The sequence below is a fragment of the Propithecus coquereli genome, unplaced genomic scaffold (assembly GCF_000956105.1).
Source record: "Propithecus coquereli isolate 6110/MARCELLA unplaced genomic scaffold, Pcoq_1.0 Scaffold157, whole genome shotgun sequence".
Taxonomy (NCBI): Eukaryota; Metazoa; Chordata; class Mammalia; order Primates; family Indriidae; genus Propithecus; species Propithecus coquereli.
Window position 1 is genome coordinate 4,288,074 of NW_012140191.1, and position 17,076 is coordinate 4,305,149.

Sequence of the window (17,076 nt, forward strand, 5' to 3'; positions counted from 1 at the left end):
TTTTATTTTTTAAATGAACATATTTAAAATACCAAAGAATAAAATAAGTTTCAAGGAAATAATCCTCCCAGAATGACTGGCACAATTAGAACATTAGTAAGCCATAAGGGCTAAATTAACGGCTGCTATGCTCATGATTTAGTTCTAACTTCCCCTGCCTGACTGGCGCCACTACTGCAAGGGGCTGGTTGGCGAAAATTTATGGGGGTCAGGTACACCAGTCTGTTATCAGCTTTTGATAAGAGTGCACAATGCTTCTGTCTGAAGTGAAATTTGTGAATAGTTACACAGCTCGATAGTATTTTTTAATTCTGTGTGCTTAACAGCCCATAATGTCAAAGAAGACCAAGAGAACACTGAAGGAAGGACAGATTTTTTAATGAGGATTGGGAATTCCAATATTATCTTGTTTCTGCTAAAGATAAGATGATTTGCTTGCTTTGTGATACTGCAATATTGACATTAAAGAAATTCAATGCTCGTCAGCATTATAACACTCATAAGGACCACAAATATTTTAAATTAGAGGGAGAGGTACAAAAGTTTGTATTGCAGAAATTAAAAGATGAAAAGCAAAAGCAAAGACAATTCTTTCAAGCAGCAGTAAGACCTGGAAATAATGCCACTGAAGCAACTTATAAAATAGCTTATATGTTTGGGGGAAAGGGAATCCATTCAGTGATGTAGAAATTGTGAAAGAATGCACTGTCAAAGTCATAGGATGCTGAGGCTCTGATAACACTTCAGGTAAAACAACTGCCTCTTTCAAGGAGAACCATAAATGATTGGCTGCATGAATTAGCCTTCGATTTAACAGAACAACTTCATGCAATACTTCAAAAGGAAAATATATATTATTCAATCATTTTGGATGAATCAACTGATACTACTGATTTGGCATAGGTTTTATACTTCATTCAGGTCAAAACAGATTGTCTTTGTTACGAACAGTTACTCACTTTGGGCGCTCTTGGGAACAGAACACAGAGAATAGAGGTCTTCAACAACTTTCAAGATAAGTGGTGTTGGACTGAATTTGGAAAATTTACTGAGTATATGTACAGAAGGTTTACTTTGTATGAGAGGAAAAAATGAAGGGTTTATTGCCCAGATAAAAAAAGTATTAACAGATCCAAATGTTCTCATTTCTTTTCATTGTATCTTACATCAGCAAAATCTCTGTGCTAAAGCTACTATTCTAAGTGCTACTTTGCAACAAGTAATAATTATTGTTAACTATATTGGTACAAATGCAACACGGCATGGCCAGTTTTGTAACATGCTGTAGTTGAATGATGAGGTATTCAGTGTGGATTTACCATACCATTCTAAAGTGCATTGGCTATCGCAGGGACAGGTGTTAGTCAAAATTTTATCTCTGCAAGAACAGATAGTTAAATTTTATGAAGAACAGAATTAGCAATGGGAATTATTGAAAGAAGATTTCTATAGGAATGAAGCATTTCTGTGTGATATGTCAAATCAAAACGACTTGAATATTTCTTTGCAAGGTAAAACTAAATCTATATATGATATGTGGCAAAAAATCCAAGCATTTTGAAAAAAGCTATGTTTTTTCAAAACACTACTTCTTCAAAAAAAAAATTTGGATCAGTTAGCAAAGTTCACTGATGAGCAGGATGATATATGCGAATCATTTGAAGAATACGCAGCTGTTATAGACCTACTATTAATAATTGTATAATACAATGAGAGGTTCACTGACTTTGAGAATCATGACATCACACTCAAATTAGCATTTCAGCCTCACCTAGTTGACATCACCAAGGCGCCTAAAGAACTATAGATGGAATTGATTGAGATGTCAGTAGATGACATTTTTTTTTTTTTTTTTTCTGAGACAGAGTCCCACTGTGTGGCCTGGGCTAGAGTGCCGTGGCGTCATCCTAGCTCACAGCAACCTCAAACTCCTGGGCTCAAGCAATCCTACTGCCTCTGCCTCCCAAGTAGCTGGGACTACAGGCATGCGCCACCATGCTCAGCTAATTTTTTCTATATATTTTTAGTTGTCCGATTAATTTCTTTCTATTTTTACTAGAGACGGGGTCTCACTCTTGCTCAGGCTGGTCTCGAACTCCTGAGCTCAAACAATCTGCCCGCCTCGGCCTCCCAAAGTGCTAGGATTACAGGCGTGAGCCACTGCTCCCGGCCAGTAGATGACATTTTAAAGTCATTGTTTGATGCTAAGGAAGATCCAATTGAAATATGAAAAAAATGCAGTAGAATACCCACGCCTTCAGCAACATGCTTGAAAAATGTTTTCTTGCTTTTCAACCACTTGTTGCTGCGAGAATCTCCATTCTCCTACCTAACCCAAATCCAGACACCCTTAAGGTCACAAATGACTGACAGCCATCTAGAGGATCAAATGAAACTGCAGACCTCTATGCTGCAACCAAATATTCAAATGCTTTTCAACAAAAAGCAGACACAACAGTCATTAAAAGGTTAGTTAACTTTAAAATTCACAAATATTTTTCATTTTTCAAAATTATTAAGTACATAGTAGTTAGATTTTTACAAAATAATGTACATTTTTAACTATATCTAATTAAAGTTTCTTGAATGCGGCCTTATTTGATTACAGCTAAATTAATGTGGCCACCCAACATGAAAAGGTTCCCCACCCCTGGCCATGTCCCTACTTACTGCAGGATTTAAAATAGTAACAAACTTTGTCTGTTTTGTTTTGTTATACTCATGTAGATCAACAAAGTGGGTTGTCCTCCATGTCAAGAAATCTTTGAAGCTCAAATAAACTGAAGCAAGAATCCACTAGATCCTCATGCATTTTCTCAGAACTGCCTATGAGAATTCTATGCCAAATACCAAGATCAATTAAAGCTCAATTATGCCATTAAATATTCATTCACACAGTCACACTGACAATAGATTTTATACCTTTTTTTTCTTCTCCTCTCTTTGCAACAATTCCTTTTCTTTCCACAGTTTCTTTTTCTCCTCTTCCTTTTCTCTTCTTCTGGAAGAAATTTCCATTTCCAGTCTTGCTACCTCTTCCTGGTGGGCTCGCCACTGAATAACCTGAAATAAATAGAAAAACTTCATTCCAATAGCTATGTATACACAAGTGATTTCACAGGTCATAATGAGACTAGGTTTTGTATCAAGCAAAGGTCAAATTTTGTCCAAATATATATTTAAATTCTGCATGCACATAAATGTATGATATGTGTGTGCAAGATATGTGTGCAAGATGTATGTTAGTGTGAATAATCATTTTAAATTCATTTAAAATGAATAATCATTTTAAGACTTTTTTTTTGCAAACTTTATTTGTGTTTTATTAAGAAAAGTAAAATATAAGACAGGCAAATTTAATGGACTTAAAAATTCTTTCCAAAGGATGATGAGTCTTCAGTATCTGAAATAAGAAGACGAAGTTGAAATTTATTGCTTTCTCTAGTAAGAGAGCTATGCTGGTGAGGCACAGTCTCTTCTGACAGAGCAGCTGCTGATCTTGCACAGGGTTTAATCATTTTAAGACATTTAAAGGAACATTCTGGGTACTTACATGTGTTATTGGTAGAAGTATACTTGGTACAGCTTTTCTGTTGAGTACTGGACAATATGTATTATAAATATGTATCACAATTTAAAATATGCATAGCCTTTGACCCACAACCCTACTTCTGGAAAAGTATCCAAAGAAGATAATCAACAGGACAAGTGCACAAAAAATGTGCACTGGAATGTGCACTGCAGTGCTTCTTAAAACAGAAACATTGGAAAAAGTCTAAATGCCCAGCAGTAGGAGATGGCTTAAATCAATTACAGTACCTTCATACAGTGACTGCCATTGAAAAACGATGCTATATCTCTGTATTCATTGACATAGGAAATATCCACAACATATTATTAGATGCAAAAAAGCAGATTAAAAACCATATTTATGGTATGATCTCATTAATATAAAATATCTACTATGTATCTATGCACAGAAAGAGATTTGGAGAGGGGCTTACCAAAATAATAATATTGGTTATCTCTGAATAGCATCACTTCATGGGATTTAAAAAATTTATTCTTTAAACCTTCCTGTGCTGGGTGACATTTTTTTGATAAAAATGCATTATCCTTGTAAGCAGGAAACCAATGAAACTAACAAAATAAAAACAAACACTTCCCTGATCCATGTACACATTTGGCTGAGGAAGCAGCCAGCAGTGAAATGCAGAGGTAGGCAAAATTCTTTTTACAAAACGAAAAACTAGCATTCCCAGTTAAATACCTCACACATTACACATTTGATGTAAGTATCATTCATTAATGATAATATATAAAATGAAAATTAAATATATAAAATAATGTTCTACAAATATGATTAAAGTAACTAAATAAGGTTTTTTCAAAAATTTTCATTTTCTAAATGTACGTTTTGCCCTATTTACCAAAATAACCAAGGAAATTCCTACTCCTGGTTTCAAATACAGTTCAGTGTACCCCACTTGCTGCTTATTCTGGCCAACATATTTTTACCTTCTTCTTTGGAACCCCACTCCTAGAATAGTTCATCTGTGCCTTCCGTCCTGACTTGCTTCCAAACCTTTCCTTTCTGTAAATTGTCTTCCATCTGTAACTTGCTACAGTTAAAGTCAAGTGTCCCGTTGAGTGTTGCCAGTGATCTCTCCTTGGATACCCAAAGGACAGTTCTCTGTTCCCCCATGACCTCACGGTGATAGCAGACCCTGGTGACGATCTCTTCTTGCTTGAAACTCCCTCCTTCCCAGTCTGTGACATTGCTCTCCCCTGCCTCTCCACCAATGGATACTACTCTCTTTTTTTCTTCTTCCTGCTACCTGTGCCTACCCTGCACCCCCAACTCTATGTTATCCTTTCTTTGACCTCCAGCCTCTCTCTCTCTCTGTTCATTATTTGATGCTCTCGTCCTTTTCTATGAATTCATCATTTCCATGTGTCTGACTGTAAAATTTACATTATCAATCTATATTTTGCCTTCGGTCTAATCTTATATTAACAAATTCTTAAAGACTTGGCTATTTGTATGTGCACTTAAAATTCAACATTTCCAAAATTAAGCCCAACATCTTTAATTTTGCCACAGCTTCACACCAAGCCCTGTACACCTGCCTCTCCTTTTCAAATATCCTGGTTTGATCTGTGGAACCACAAGTCTCCCTGTAGTTTGGATTTTTTTTTTATTATTATACATATATATCAACATGACTATTCTTTACATTTTACATCTGACTTGGAACATAATATATTTCTTAGGCTCAGATGAGGTTTTATTTATGACAAATCAATTTCCACATCATTGAGCTTGGTTGTAGTTCCCTAGTTCACTCAAAGTCCTTTTGCCAAATGTCTTTAGAATAAAACTAGAAAGTTCACAACAGTGATGTCAGTTGATCAATATAGAATCTAAATAATTTAGCTCTGTTACTACCAATCATCACCCCACTTTAACCTAGCTAATACGTAATCTCTAGGTAGGATTGTGCCTGTGCCCTTTCTGTTAATGCCTTTCCAACTCTTAGCTTCATGGAGTGGCTCAAACTACTCCTCCACTTGGAATGCCCTCAGATTCCCCATACTTTATAAAATGCTCATGGCCCACATCTTCCATGAAATATTCTCCAATCCATGCTCATCTCTCTTTTTCTTATTTCACTTACCATACTATAATTGCTCTCTAATTATTTTGAAAATACTGTTTTGTTTCCTTAGAGCACAGTCTATTCATTTGCCTTCCCTTTTTTTTTTTTTTTTGAGACAGAATCTCACTCTGTTGCCCGGGCTAGAATTCTATGGTGTCAGCCCAGCTCACAGAAACCCCAAACTCCTGGGCTCTAGCAATCCTGCTGCCTCAGCCTCCTGAGTAGCTGGGACTACAGGCATGCACCATCATGCCTGGCTACCTTTTTTTTTTAATATATATTTTTAGTTGTCCAGCTAATTTCTTTCTCTATTTTTAGTAGAGACAGGGTCTTGCTCTTGCTCAAGCTGGTCTCGAACTCCTGAGCTCAAACGATCCACCCGTCTCGGCCTCTCAGAGTGCTAGGATTACAGGCATGAGCCACCATGGCTGGCCTTGCCTTCCCTTTATACCATCTAGCAGAGAACTATATAGTACATCATAGCTGCTCAATAATTAACTTTTATTTAATTCAACAAAATAAATATTTTCAATGAAATCTAATAAATAAGAAAAATGTTAGCATTAGAATATACCATTTTGCAATAATAATGAATTCTAGTTAATGATCATCAATGGAAAATAAAAACTTTACGTTAATAGTTGATGAGAAACTTTATAAAGCATGGATCAGGCTGGTTACAATTGAACACAATGAATAATCTTAGCATCACAGAGAAACAAGCAGACATTTTACCTCCTGGTAGAAGTATATAACATTCCCACGAACTATTCTTGCCAAAAAATAAAATGGAATCCGATCAAATCTCTAGACCAACCTATCAGGTTATAGGAAATTTAATCAACAGAAGAACATATTATGTAATTATATATGGGGATGCAATCACCAAATTAAAATCTGAGAAAGCTTAAAGGACTTTAACAAATTACAAGAAAAAGAAGGAAGGACAACTATGAATTAAAAGAGATTTAAGAAACATATCGACCAAATGCAATACTTAACTACTAACAGATGAAATGACATGATGTCTGGGATTCTCACCATTATCCAAGGGGTATGGGAGAGTAGGAAAGAGTATAGATGAAACAAATTCAACTAAGTTTATAATTGTTGAAGTTAAGGGAAGACAGACTTTTGTACATGTTTAAAATTTTCCACACTAAAAATGTATTAAAAATCAACATAAACCATAAAATGTAATATATACCCAAAGAGATTTATATAGTAAAATACCATAGTCTTAAGGTTCTGAGGCAGTAGGAAGGAAGATTTGTGATGCATTGAACTAGTGAAAAGAAAAATAGCTTACATTCAGCCTTTCTGAGTACTGAGACTATTTCTATAAATTTCAGTGGGAATAAATTTGGGTTTTGGAACTACTCTTTTAATCTGTTGATTTAAGACTAACTTAGGGGAACTATCATTGAATGACCTTCACATATATGATGTCACATGATTTAAAGAAGCAAAAGCATAAACAAAGATCTACAACCGGGGAAGATTTCTGTGCCTAAGGCAAGTATAGAAAAAAAATAACCAGACCAATCAAACTGGGGTAACCAGTCTACCCACAAATTTACCTAAGTTACCCTTCCTTGTCATTTGCAAGTCTAAGTGATGCTGCTTCTGTTCTCCAAAAAAGATGATAAAATTTTGTTGATTTTTTAAAGGGATTGACACAACAGAAAATCCTGAAACAGCTGCAAATTCAACAATCAAAAGCCAATGGTTTATAGATTTCGAATAATATATGAGAAAAAGAAAAGAAATGCTGAATAAAACTAAATTGCTTCCACTTAATATTGGAATCACGGGAATGGCAAAGGACCCATAGAAGTTTACCTGAAGTCAATTATTCACAACATCATTTCTAATTATAACCATACCAAAAAAAAAAAAAAAAGTAAAGGAGAGGAGGTTGTTGGGAGCTGGGAGACTGACAATGAGAAACAGGCCCAGCAGCAACTGGTATCTAAGCAATAGGGTAAAAAAGCTTTTCAGAACGCACAATAGATGAGGTGAGGAATCTGGTGGGAAAAGGGTGCCATTGAAAAAATCCTTATCCGATGGGTCCTCACAGAGAGAGCCAAGGGAATCAGATGGCTCCCATGTGTAGACAATGACAACCAATTAAGGTATTTTCAAGATGCCTAAGAATAAGAAAGCTGGCAGGTGGGCAAAGAAATCAATATTAGCACAATAGACTAAAGCACAGAAGGCTTCTCAGCAAACGGTGAGCAAAAAGAATAGCACAGAAGAACATTTTAGCAGTTTTATTTTAAAGGGTTTGCTAATTATGTAGCTTTAAACAGAGTATGTGAACATAACAACATAACAATAATAACCATGAAATAACATCACCACACTGGCAGTCAGGAGCACATTATAAGCATTATTTAGATTACTAACTATATGGCATTTTTCCAGGTCTTTACTTAATATTCTGTTTAATATTCCTGCCCAGGGTACAAATCTTTGAATGAGACCTTAACCTAACAGAGGACAAATGACATTTAAAATATGCTCATCTACTGCAAATAATAAATTAAGAGCTTAAAATGAAAATGGACAGTAGCTTTACATGTACTCCTCGCTCTTAATGTAAAGTAAAATGGTTCAAGTGAAATTAATAAACACATATGTTATCAGAAAGAATAAAGTAGTAGAAAACCAAAAAATGAAACTTCAAAGGTAATAATTGGAATATCAAGGAAACAATATTAACACAATTTTACATCAAAGTGAGAGCTTTGAAAACAATTCTATTATAAGTGTCAGTATCGCATAAAGGAAATGAATGTTGAGCACCCACTTCTGAGTTCCATCTCTGCCACTGACCAACAATATTTTTACTTTTAGCAAATGGCTCATCCAGTTTTCTCACATGTTAAAGGGAGGGATGGAATCACATGATCTCTATAGTTCATTAAAGTTCTATTATTCTGATTCTATTTTATATTTTCCTTATTTAGATACATCTTAACATATGATATGTTCTGCAATTTTCCTTCTGCAAGCAAAGCAAATAGCAATGAGAAACATAAGTATTTTGTAGGGCTTTTCAATAATAACAGATAATTAAATTCTGTCAGCCATATTTATGGAAACATTGTATGATGTGGTTGTTTTATATGGGAAATCAAAAGAAAGGTACCATCTGACCAGTGCCTATAACAGATAATAATAAAATATTAAAAACTGCCATTTATGAGAGCTTAGTGTGTGCTAGGCTCATAATTTATTAATTCACTATGTAATCCTGGAAACAAGCAAGTCTGTCTCCTTCACCCTTTATCTGCCTAAATTCTACTTATTTCACTCAAGTCTCATACACTCCAGGAAGCCTTTCCTAAGCCATCATATCCAGGTCAGATGTCTCTTCTCTAATTCCCTAGCACCTTGTCCCTCTTCTATTAGAGCACGCAGCAAATCATTTGCAAAGGCCTATACCTCCAATCGATTACAAATTTCTTAAGGGCAGGGACCAAATTTGTCTTATTCCTAGGCTGTGTCTCCAGAGGCTAGCACAGCATCTGGCACTTAGTAAGAGTTCATGGATCAAGTTCTGAGGCTATGCTTAGACATTAGATTGACAGTATTTTTCCTTGACAATATTTGCCCCTGGATTGGTCTTTAGAAAGAAAAAGTATACTACCAGACATGCTACCATTTTGTGATTCCTCTACCATGGGACTCCCAATCCTTGCTTTCCCCCATCCTAGCCATTTCAGTGCTTCCGGAACTTCACTTGTGCTTGTCTGATGGGGAAAATATCCAGAAACCTTGTGAGGATTTTCAATGACTAATTCATACTTCCATTAAGGTTAGAGGACATGTGTAAAAAGTAGCAAGCAAATCTCTTTCTCTGTCTTCCTTCTAAATGTTGCTCTAAGTTTCTAAATTCAGTTCAGCTGAGTGAGTAAACTTCAAATTTTCATTTTATTAAATCTTTAACAGACTAATAGCTCCATTAAATTTTTTTCCAAATGTTCCGCTGTTTTTCAATATTACCTACCTAAGCTTTTTTATCTTATGTGTTCCATTTATGTTTAAACTTCTCTCATAAAATATAGTACTGGTGATTTTGCATACATTATTAAAGCTTTCTATTCTCCACTTGGCATTTTTGCTTAGCAAAAAAAAATTTGGTTTTTCCTCTTGGTTACACAATTGTCCCTTAGTTTCTTGGGCAACTTCATAAGTGCATTTTTTATCACCACTCTTTGATAACTGCTTTCCATTTTCTGTGGCTTTTTATTAGTTTTTCTCAGAATCTCAAAGATTATGCACTATTGTTATCTTGATTGTTCCATGTCCTTTTAAAATAAAATCTTGCAATGTTTTATTTAATTGGGTCCTGGAGGCTCTAACCTTCGTGTAAAACAAAACATTTAGAAGAAGAAACAAACTAAATGCCAATAAACAGAAAATTATCGACAGCTATTTTTTTCCTAAAGGACAAAATTTACAAACCTCTCAATCAATTTTATTTATGAAACTGACAAAGTCTAATTGTATAATAGACAAAGATTCAGAAAACTGGGCTAAGAGACAGGAGCTCACTTGCCTGTTGGCTATGAGATCTTGGGAAATTACCTCCCAGGTCTGGGCCTCAAATCTTCTAAAAATTAAGAGAACTAGATGAGTGTTTTTCAAACAATTCATTAATGGATAATGGAATCAATTTTATGGGTAGCAACTAGCATTTTTTATCTAAGAAAGTAAATCAGAAAATAATACAAATTATATCAATGTAGTAATGTTGTTTCAAGAAATTTTTGTTTTCATTGTATGTGTGTGTGTGTGTGAGTGTGTGTGTGTGTGTGTGATGTAAAATATGTTTCTCACTGTAGGTCACAAAGAAGCTTGAAAAACACACCAGAAAGCTCTCTATAATCCCTCCCAGCATGAAGATTCCATGGCTCTGTGACATAAAGACCAAAGCTTTTATGCTGCCATCATTGAGCCACAGCCCTTATATTCCTACTGCAATCAACTCAGAAGAACAGTAGAGATGAGAGAAACCAGATTTTGAAATCATATACCAGAGTTTGAGTCCTACCTCTGTGACTTATTAATGGTGTTCTCTGGGGCATGTTGTTTAACCACTTAGAACCTCAGATTAATGTAAAATGATATAACTATGCATGCTTTACAGGGCTGCTGTGCAAACACCATCCATTTGCATAAGCCAGAAATTTAGGAATCATCCTGATGCTGCCTATGCCTGATACTGCATATATCCAAGTCCTGTTGCCTGTACCTCTTGACCATACCTCCCAACTATTAATATCTCTTGGCCCATTCACTTCTCTCCATCTCTATGGCCAATGCCCTCGTTCTGTAAGAGCCTCCCTGCATCCACTGTTGCCCCCTCTCTCTCTGTTTATTGAGGCCAGAATGATTATTTTCAAAACACACATTTGATCATATCTCCTTCCCTGCCCACACCCTCATCTCTCTGCCTAACACCTTTCAATGGTTTCCACTGACCTTGGGATGAAGTCTAAACTCTCAGCTACAGACTACAAGGTCCCCAGGGTTTGGTCCTGCCTACATCTGCAGCCCCAACTCATAATCCCATACAATTACCAACTCACCCTCTGTGATCCAGGTGCACTGGCCAGCTTACAGATCCCTGAACAGGCCATACTCCCTCCAGCTACGTGGATGTTGTACGTGCTGTTTCTTTTGCTTGGAATGTTCTCCCCTGCTCCTTCCCCTCCTATCCCTTTTACTTATCTTTTTCTTATTTATGTTCCCAGGCTGCTGCAGTTGCTTTCTAGCTGACCTCCTGACTTCAGTGTGTCACTCTGGCTCAATTCATCCTGTGCACATGTATCTACTGAATTAATTTTTGCACATTTTTGGTCCCCTACTCAAGACTCTAATAGTAGTGCCATTTCAAGTGGCTTTACAGCTCTTTATTCATTTGAATACCACCTTGTTCAAAGGAATATTCAATCTCTTGGGGCATATTTGGATTTGACCCCACACATGTGACTTTATTTCCTATGACTCCCCAGCCTTTCCTCTTCATCCTCTGCCTCTTCCTTTCCTCCTGACTCCTGACACCCATGCCGCTCTCTGCCCCAGGCCTTTGCCTGGAAAGTTCTCATTCCTGCTCTTTACCCCTTCAAGGTCATCCAGTGCCCTTCCTAATGATTTCACATATCTGTCTATCCTGTCTCCGACCTGTGCCCATGAATAGCGTCTAACATATACCCCTGCCAGTTACTCTTGGACTGCTTATCTTGCTTAATTTCATTTCACTTTACTATATAAATTATATTAATTAATTGATTTTCTTGTCTGTGTTCCTCACTAGACAATAAGCTCCATGATGGCGGGGACTTGTCTTATTCACTGCTCTAACCTTATTCCAGGAACAGTGCCTCACCCAAAGCAGGTACTCACTGAATATTTATTTCTTGGGTGGAGGAATAAGTATCTAAAATTCAGGTTAACAATCACATACTTGTCTAATCTCTAAATCTCAGGGCCAGATGACTACCATCTAACATGTCACTGCTGGGGTTTCTTAGTTTTAACAGGGAACTCTAGCCTGACCAATTCCTTATACAGACCACACTTCTTCCACCTATCTTCTCACCCCTCTGCCTCTCTGGCCTTTTATCAATAAGGGAGGCTAAAGTCATGAAGGTTTCACCACTGGTGGGACCAGAATCTAGCTTTGAACAATTCGCAAAGGAGGATTTAGATTGTAAGAGAATAGAAATGTTCAGAATACATTATGATATACATAAAGAATACATAATGAACATATTATGACTCTACTTAGGGCATATACTCTATGAATGGAGGCCTTGGCTTACATATGTATATAGCCATCTTTGATAGGGGGCACTTACTTATCTCCCTTTTTATCTCCCACAGAAACTATCACAATGCCTGGCACACAGTAAAGGATTATTAAAGGTCTGTTACATATATTTAGCACCTTATTACCTTATATAAAAAAGTTTATTAACCACTTTACATGCATATCCCATTTTCCAACTAGAGTCCATGTTCTATGTATTCTAAGGTCAATGTTTATGTAATTTTTGTAATCCATAAAATCTACCACAGTACTAAATTCATAGAAGATACTCAGTAAAACTCATTCTTAATGATATCTGTGATCTTACAAACATCCCTTTAAAAAGTTGAGACAACTTTCTGCTGAGCCCTAAGTTTAGTTTTAATATCAGGGATTTTCCATAAAGCTATCCAACCCCAGAAATGACTCCCCTTTTGAATCTGCAAATTCTGAGCTTTCTTATCTTGGGCTATGGTTAAAAATAAAATATCTAGCATATTTACCTAACAAGGCATTGGCCTAATTAATGCAAATGAAATGGATTACAGAGAAGAAAAGGAGTTACCTAAAATCCTTTCCTGTAATTAGGGGATTATGATGTATAGCAGGAGAAGGTGAGAGATGTATGTAATGTTATGTAAATAAGCATTAGTAAACTATTCTTAAATTCACAGGTTTACATTAACATAACCATATACCTAAAAGCTCTGATACTTCCCTTACAGTTTTTATTTTAATGAACAGAACCCTCAAGAGAACTACTCATAGATCAGTAACCACTGTAACACTTTTTTTTTATGAGAATAAGATCATTTTGGAACTAAGAAATGGAGACCACTGCTGAGAATGAAAATTAAGGAAAGCATTTATATAGAGTGTGATAAAAGTGATTACAGTTTATAGATTTCCTAGCTTGTAAGACTCAAACAGGAAGCCTTCAATGAGAATACCTTTTCCGCTTAACTCAGATCAGTTCTTTCTAGGTATAGCACAGAATCAACAAAGATAAAGAACTTGGCAGTATTATTAATCTCTTCACATGAGAAACTTATGTCTTACCTACACAGAGGGCCAAGAAGGGAATTCAAACAGGGATCACAAGAAGATTAACTGGGGAAATCAGAAAAAAAAGTGACTTCCATTATCATCAACAGAGCTCACTTCACTTGAGATGTTATTCAGCAATAAATATTTCAAACTGGATATAGTACATGTTGATATATGTGTATTGTCCAAATACCTTCCTCTAGAAAGAACAGTCAGAACACACTGGGAACAAAAAGGAAGCAATATCTTCAACAAAGAAAAAAAGGAGGGGGGAGGGGAGACAAAGGGTAAAATGCAAAATTAAGGGACCATTATATCCATGCACAGGGGCCTCACTCAGATTATCCCCAAAAATGCTAAATGGAAGTTACACACGTCAATTCTCTGAGCACTCACAAGATGATAAACCCAGTCATCTTGAAATTTTTCCAAATAGATACTAAGAGCCCGGATACTATACTGATGTTACAGTATGTTCATGGAAATAGGAAACCTTATTCTTTTCCATAAAGTCTTAGTAAATCTCTAAAATAAATATTCTGAGTAAACACAAGAACAATGTGCATTATTTTGAATTTGTTTTCTGTTCAAGATTTAGCCAGTTTTACAACTCCACCAAAGCTCATTTATACATTTCTCCAACTTCTCCAATCTTCTAATTACTTATTCTGCATATGTTTCTCAGAGGAATAGCTATGACCCCTCACATAAAATTCTATACTATTCAGCCAAGGAGACAACTCTGTCCTAATCCATAAAAATGTATTAAATAGAACATATAAAGCATGATGGTGTGAATCTAATTGCCACTTACGCTGGGAGATTTAGAAATTTGAATTTGGTCTTTCAAGTCTATGTTCTATTGTACATTTCCTGCTTATAGATAATTACTCTCAGCTAGAAAAAAGATGCTATCTGTCATAACAGTGCAAATGTAACCAGCCAATAATTCCTTACATCATTATATGCAAATGTCTTAGGTTTTCCTTTTTTTTTTAACATTTAAAATTACTTTGTCTTTTCATAGGAGTCCAATGAGTTATGGCATTCTAGTTTTTCCATCTGTGATTCCTCTGTGTCACATACATCCCATGGATCACATAAGGAGAGGCTCTAATCCTTGGATAATATTGTCATTAGGATTTAAATTAAGGCATATTCTTGAAATTAATAAGAAAATATCTCTGACTTATAATTAAATAAAATCATATTTTAAACAGTTAGTAACATGTCAGAATTAATAACACTGATTGTACATCTCCATTGACTAACTGGACTCACTTCCTCTATGCACCCTCTGGTGTTCCCAGGGGATTCCTTTTGGATCCTTTCCTTTCCACTCAACACAGTGGTGCTTCAGTACCAAGAATGTGCTCATAGCTCCCAAATTCCCAGCTCCAGATCTGTACATCCCACTGCCTGTTGGGTAGCCAACAAACCTCTAAAAGCAACAGAATCACTATCCTTCCCTTAGAATCTGTATTCCGTATCTAGGTTGATGGCATCACAGATCATCCAGCTGCCCAAGCCAAGAGTCACCCTTGACTTCTTTCCATTACTCTTTACATCCTGCCACCAAATCCTTCTTAATGTATCCAGACTCTGTTATCTCACCTCCAGCCTCAAAGCTACTAAGTTCAGTTAAACTTTCATCATCTCTTTCCTAGACTTGACAATTATTTTCTAACGGGCTCCTCACTTTCAGATTTATCTCATGTCAATCCATCTTCCACATTCTTGCCTGACTAATCCTTTTATAATGAAAACTCTGATCATATTATTCCCCTGCCTCAAGCCTTTCAATGGCTCCCCACTGTCTATAGCAGAGGCACAAGCTCAAATCTCTGCAGAGGGAAGACAGGTATCAAACGTGACTAAAGGGGGCTGGGTATAAGACAACGGGTGGTGGATATGACTGTACCCAGATGGAGAGGCGCACGATCCACCCAAAGGCACCCAAGGGAGGCAGCAGCTTTTGATGCTAGCTGGTTGTTGCCAATAGGAATGAATGTAGGCCTGGGGTCACCAAATATTCCAATTTTTCAAGAGAAGCTGCAAGTCTGGATTTATATGAACAATTTCCAAAATTTAATGTTGAAAATACACATTCTTTAAAACAAATATATGAAGCCTTCGTTTAATATTCAGGCTATCCATTTTCAACCTCTCTTCTATTGGATATAACTCCAACTCTTAGTATGACATATCAGGTCCTCCATTATCTGTCAAAGAATATTCTTTTTTTCTTCATGCATGCAACCCATGTTCCACTCATACCAAACTTCAAACACACCATGTTGTTTTCGGCCTCCATGGTTTGCGATAGTTTCCCCTACTTCTGGAATGCCTTGCCACACCGACCCACCTCTTGTTTTAATAACAAACTGTAATTCATCTTTCCAGACTCAGCTCAACCATCTCTTCCTCTGTAAAGCCTTCCCAGACCCGACTGAGACAAGATCATCATTTTGTCTTTGGTGTCATCACCATGTCTAGGACATATACTTCTTATAGAATTAATCACATTGAATTGAAATTATTTATTCTAAAGTTGCCTCCCCTATCAGACAATGGAGCTCTTTAAGGGCAAGGACTGTGTGTTACTCAGCCTTTTATACCTGTCCTCAGTCCACAGCCTATTAATGGACACATAATACTAGTGGAACTAAATAGGAGTAAGTGACTGTGCCATTTTTCCCAGTATATAACACAGTATTAATAATAGAAAAATGGATAGATTAGAGATCTTCATTGATCTCTAAAAGAATTTAACTGCTTTCATATAAATATAAAACTTTCAGCTTTAACTGCAAAATGTCCATAATCTGCCTTTTCTCCCAGACTGGTCAGTGCTTCATTCACAAGGTAATGGCTTTAGCCCTGTTTTCTGTCTCTATAGTTTTGCCTTTTCTAGAATGTTGTATAAAAGGAATTATACAGTATGTAGTCTTTTGGGTTTGGCTGCTTTCACTCAGCATACTGCATTTGGGATTCATTTACTGTGTTGCATGTATCAATAGTTGTTTCCTTTGAATACTTCAAGAAGTATTCCATTGCATGGATGAACCACAGATTGTTTATCGGTTCATTAGTTGTAGGACATTTAGGTTGTTTCCAGGTTTGGGTGATTACAAATTAAGCTGCTATACACATTCACCTGCAGTTTTTTGTGTAAACGTAAGTTTCATTTCACTTGGATAGACACTGAGTAGCATTGGTGGGTCATATGGTAAGTATATGTTTAACTTTATAAGAAACTGCCATACTGTTTTTCTAACAGTATGGCTGTATCATTCTGCATTTCCATTAGCAATGTGTAAAAGTTAAATTGTTTCACTTCCTTACCAGCACTTGATATTGTCAGATTTTGGAGGATTAGTTTTTTGGGAAGAGGGGTGATTTAAGCAATTTTTACAGAGTGCAGTAGTATCTTACTGTGGTTTTAATTCGCCTGACCTCTTTTATTTTTTTTTTTTATTTTTTTTTATTTCAACAAATTATGGGTGTACATATGTTTAGGTTACGTGTGTTGCCCTTGGTTCCCCC

General features: G+C 36.2%; 1 protein-coding gene across 1 annotated transcript in view; it reads right to left on the reverse strand.

Annotated features, from left to right (window-relative positions):
* Positions 1–17,076, reverse strand: part of CCDC148 (coiled-coil domain containing 148) — a 142,495-nt gene that overhangs the window by 82,460 nt on the left and 42,959 nt on the right. The window contains exon 4 of the mRNA XM_012640765.1: positions 2,923–3,063. Within this exon, the coding sequence (XP_012496219.1) occupies positions 2,923–3,063 (141 nt within the window). The remainder of the gene's footprint in view (positions 1–2,922; positions 3,064–17,076) is intronic.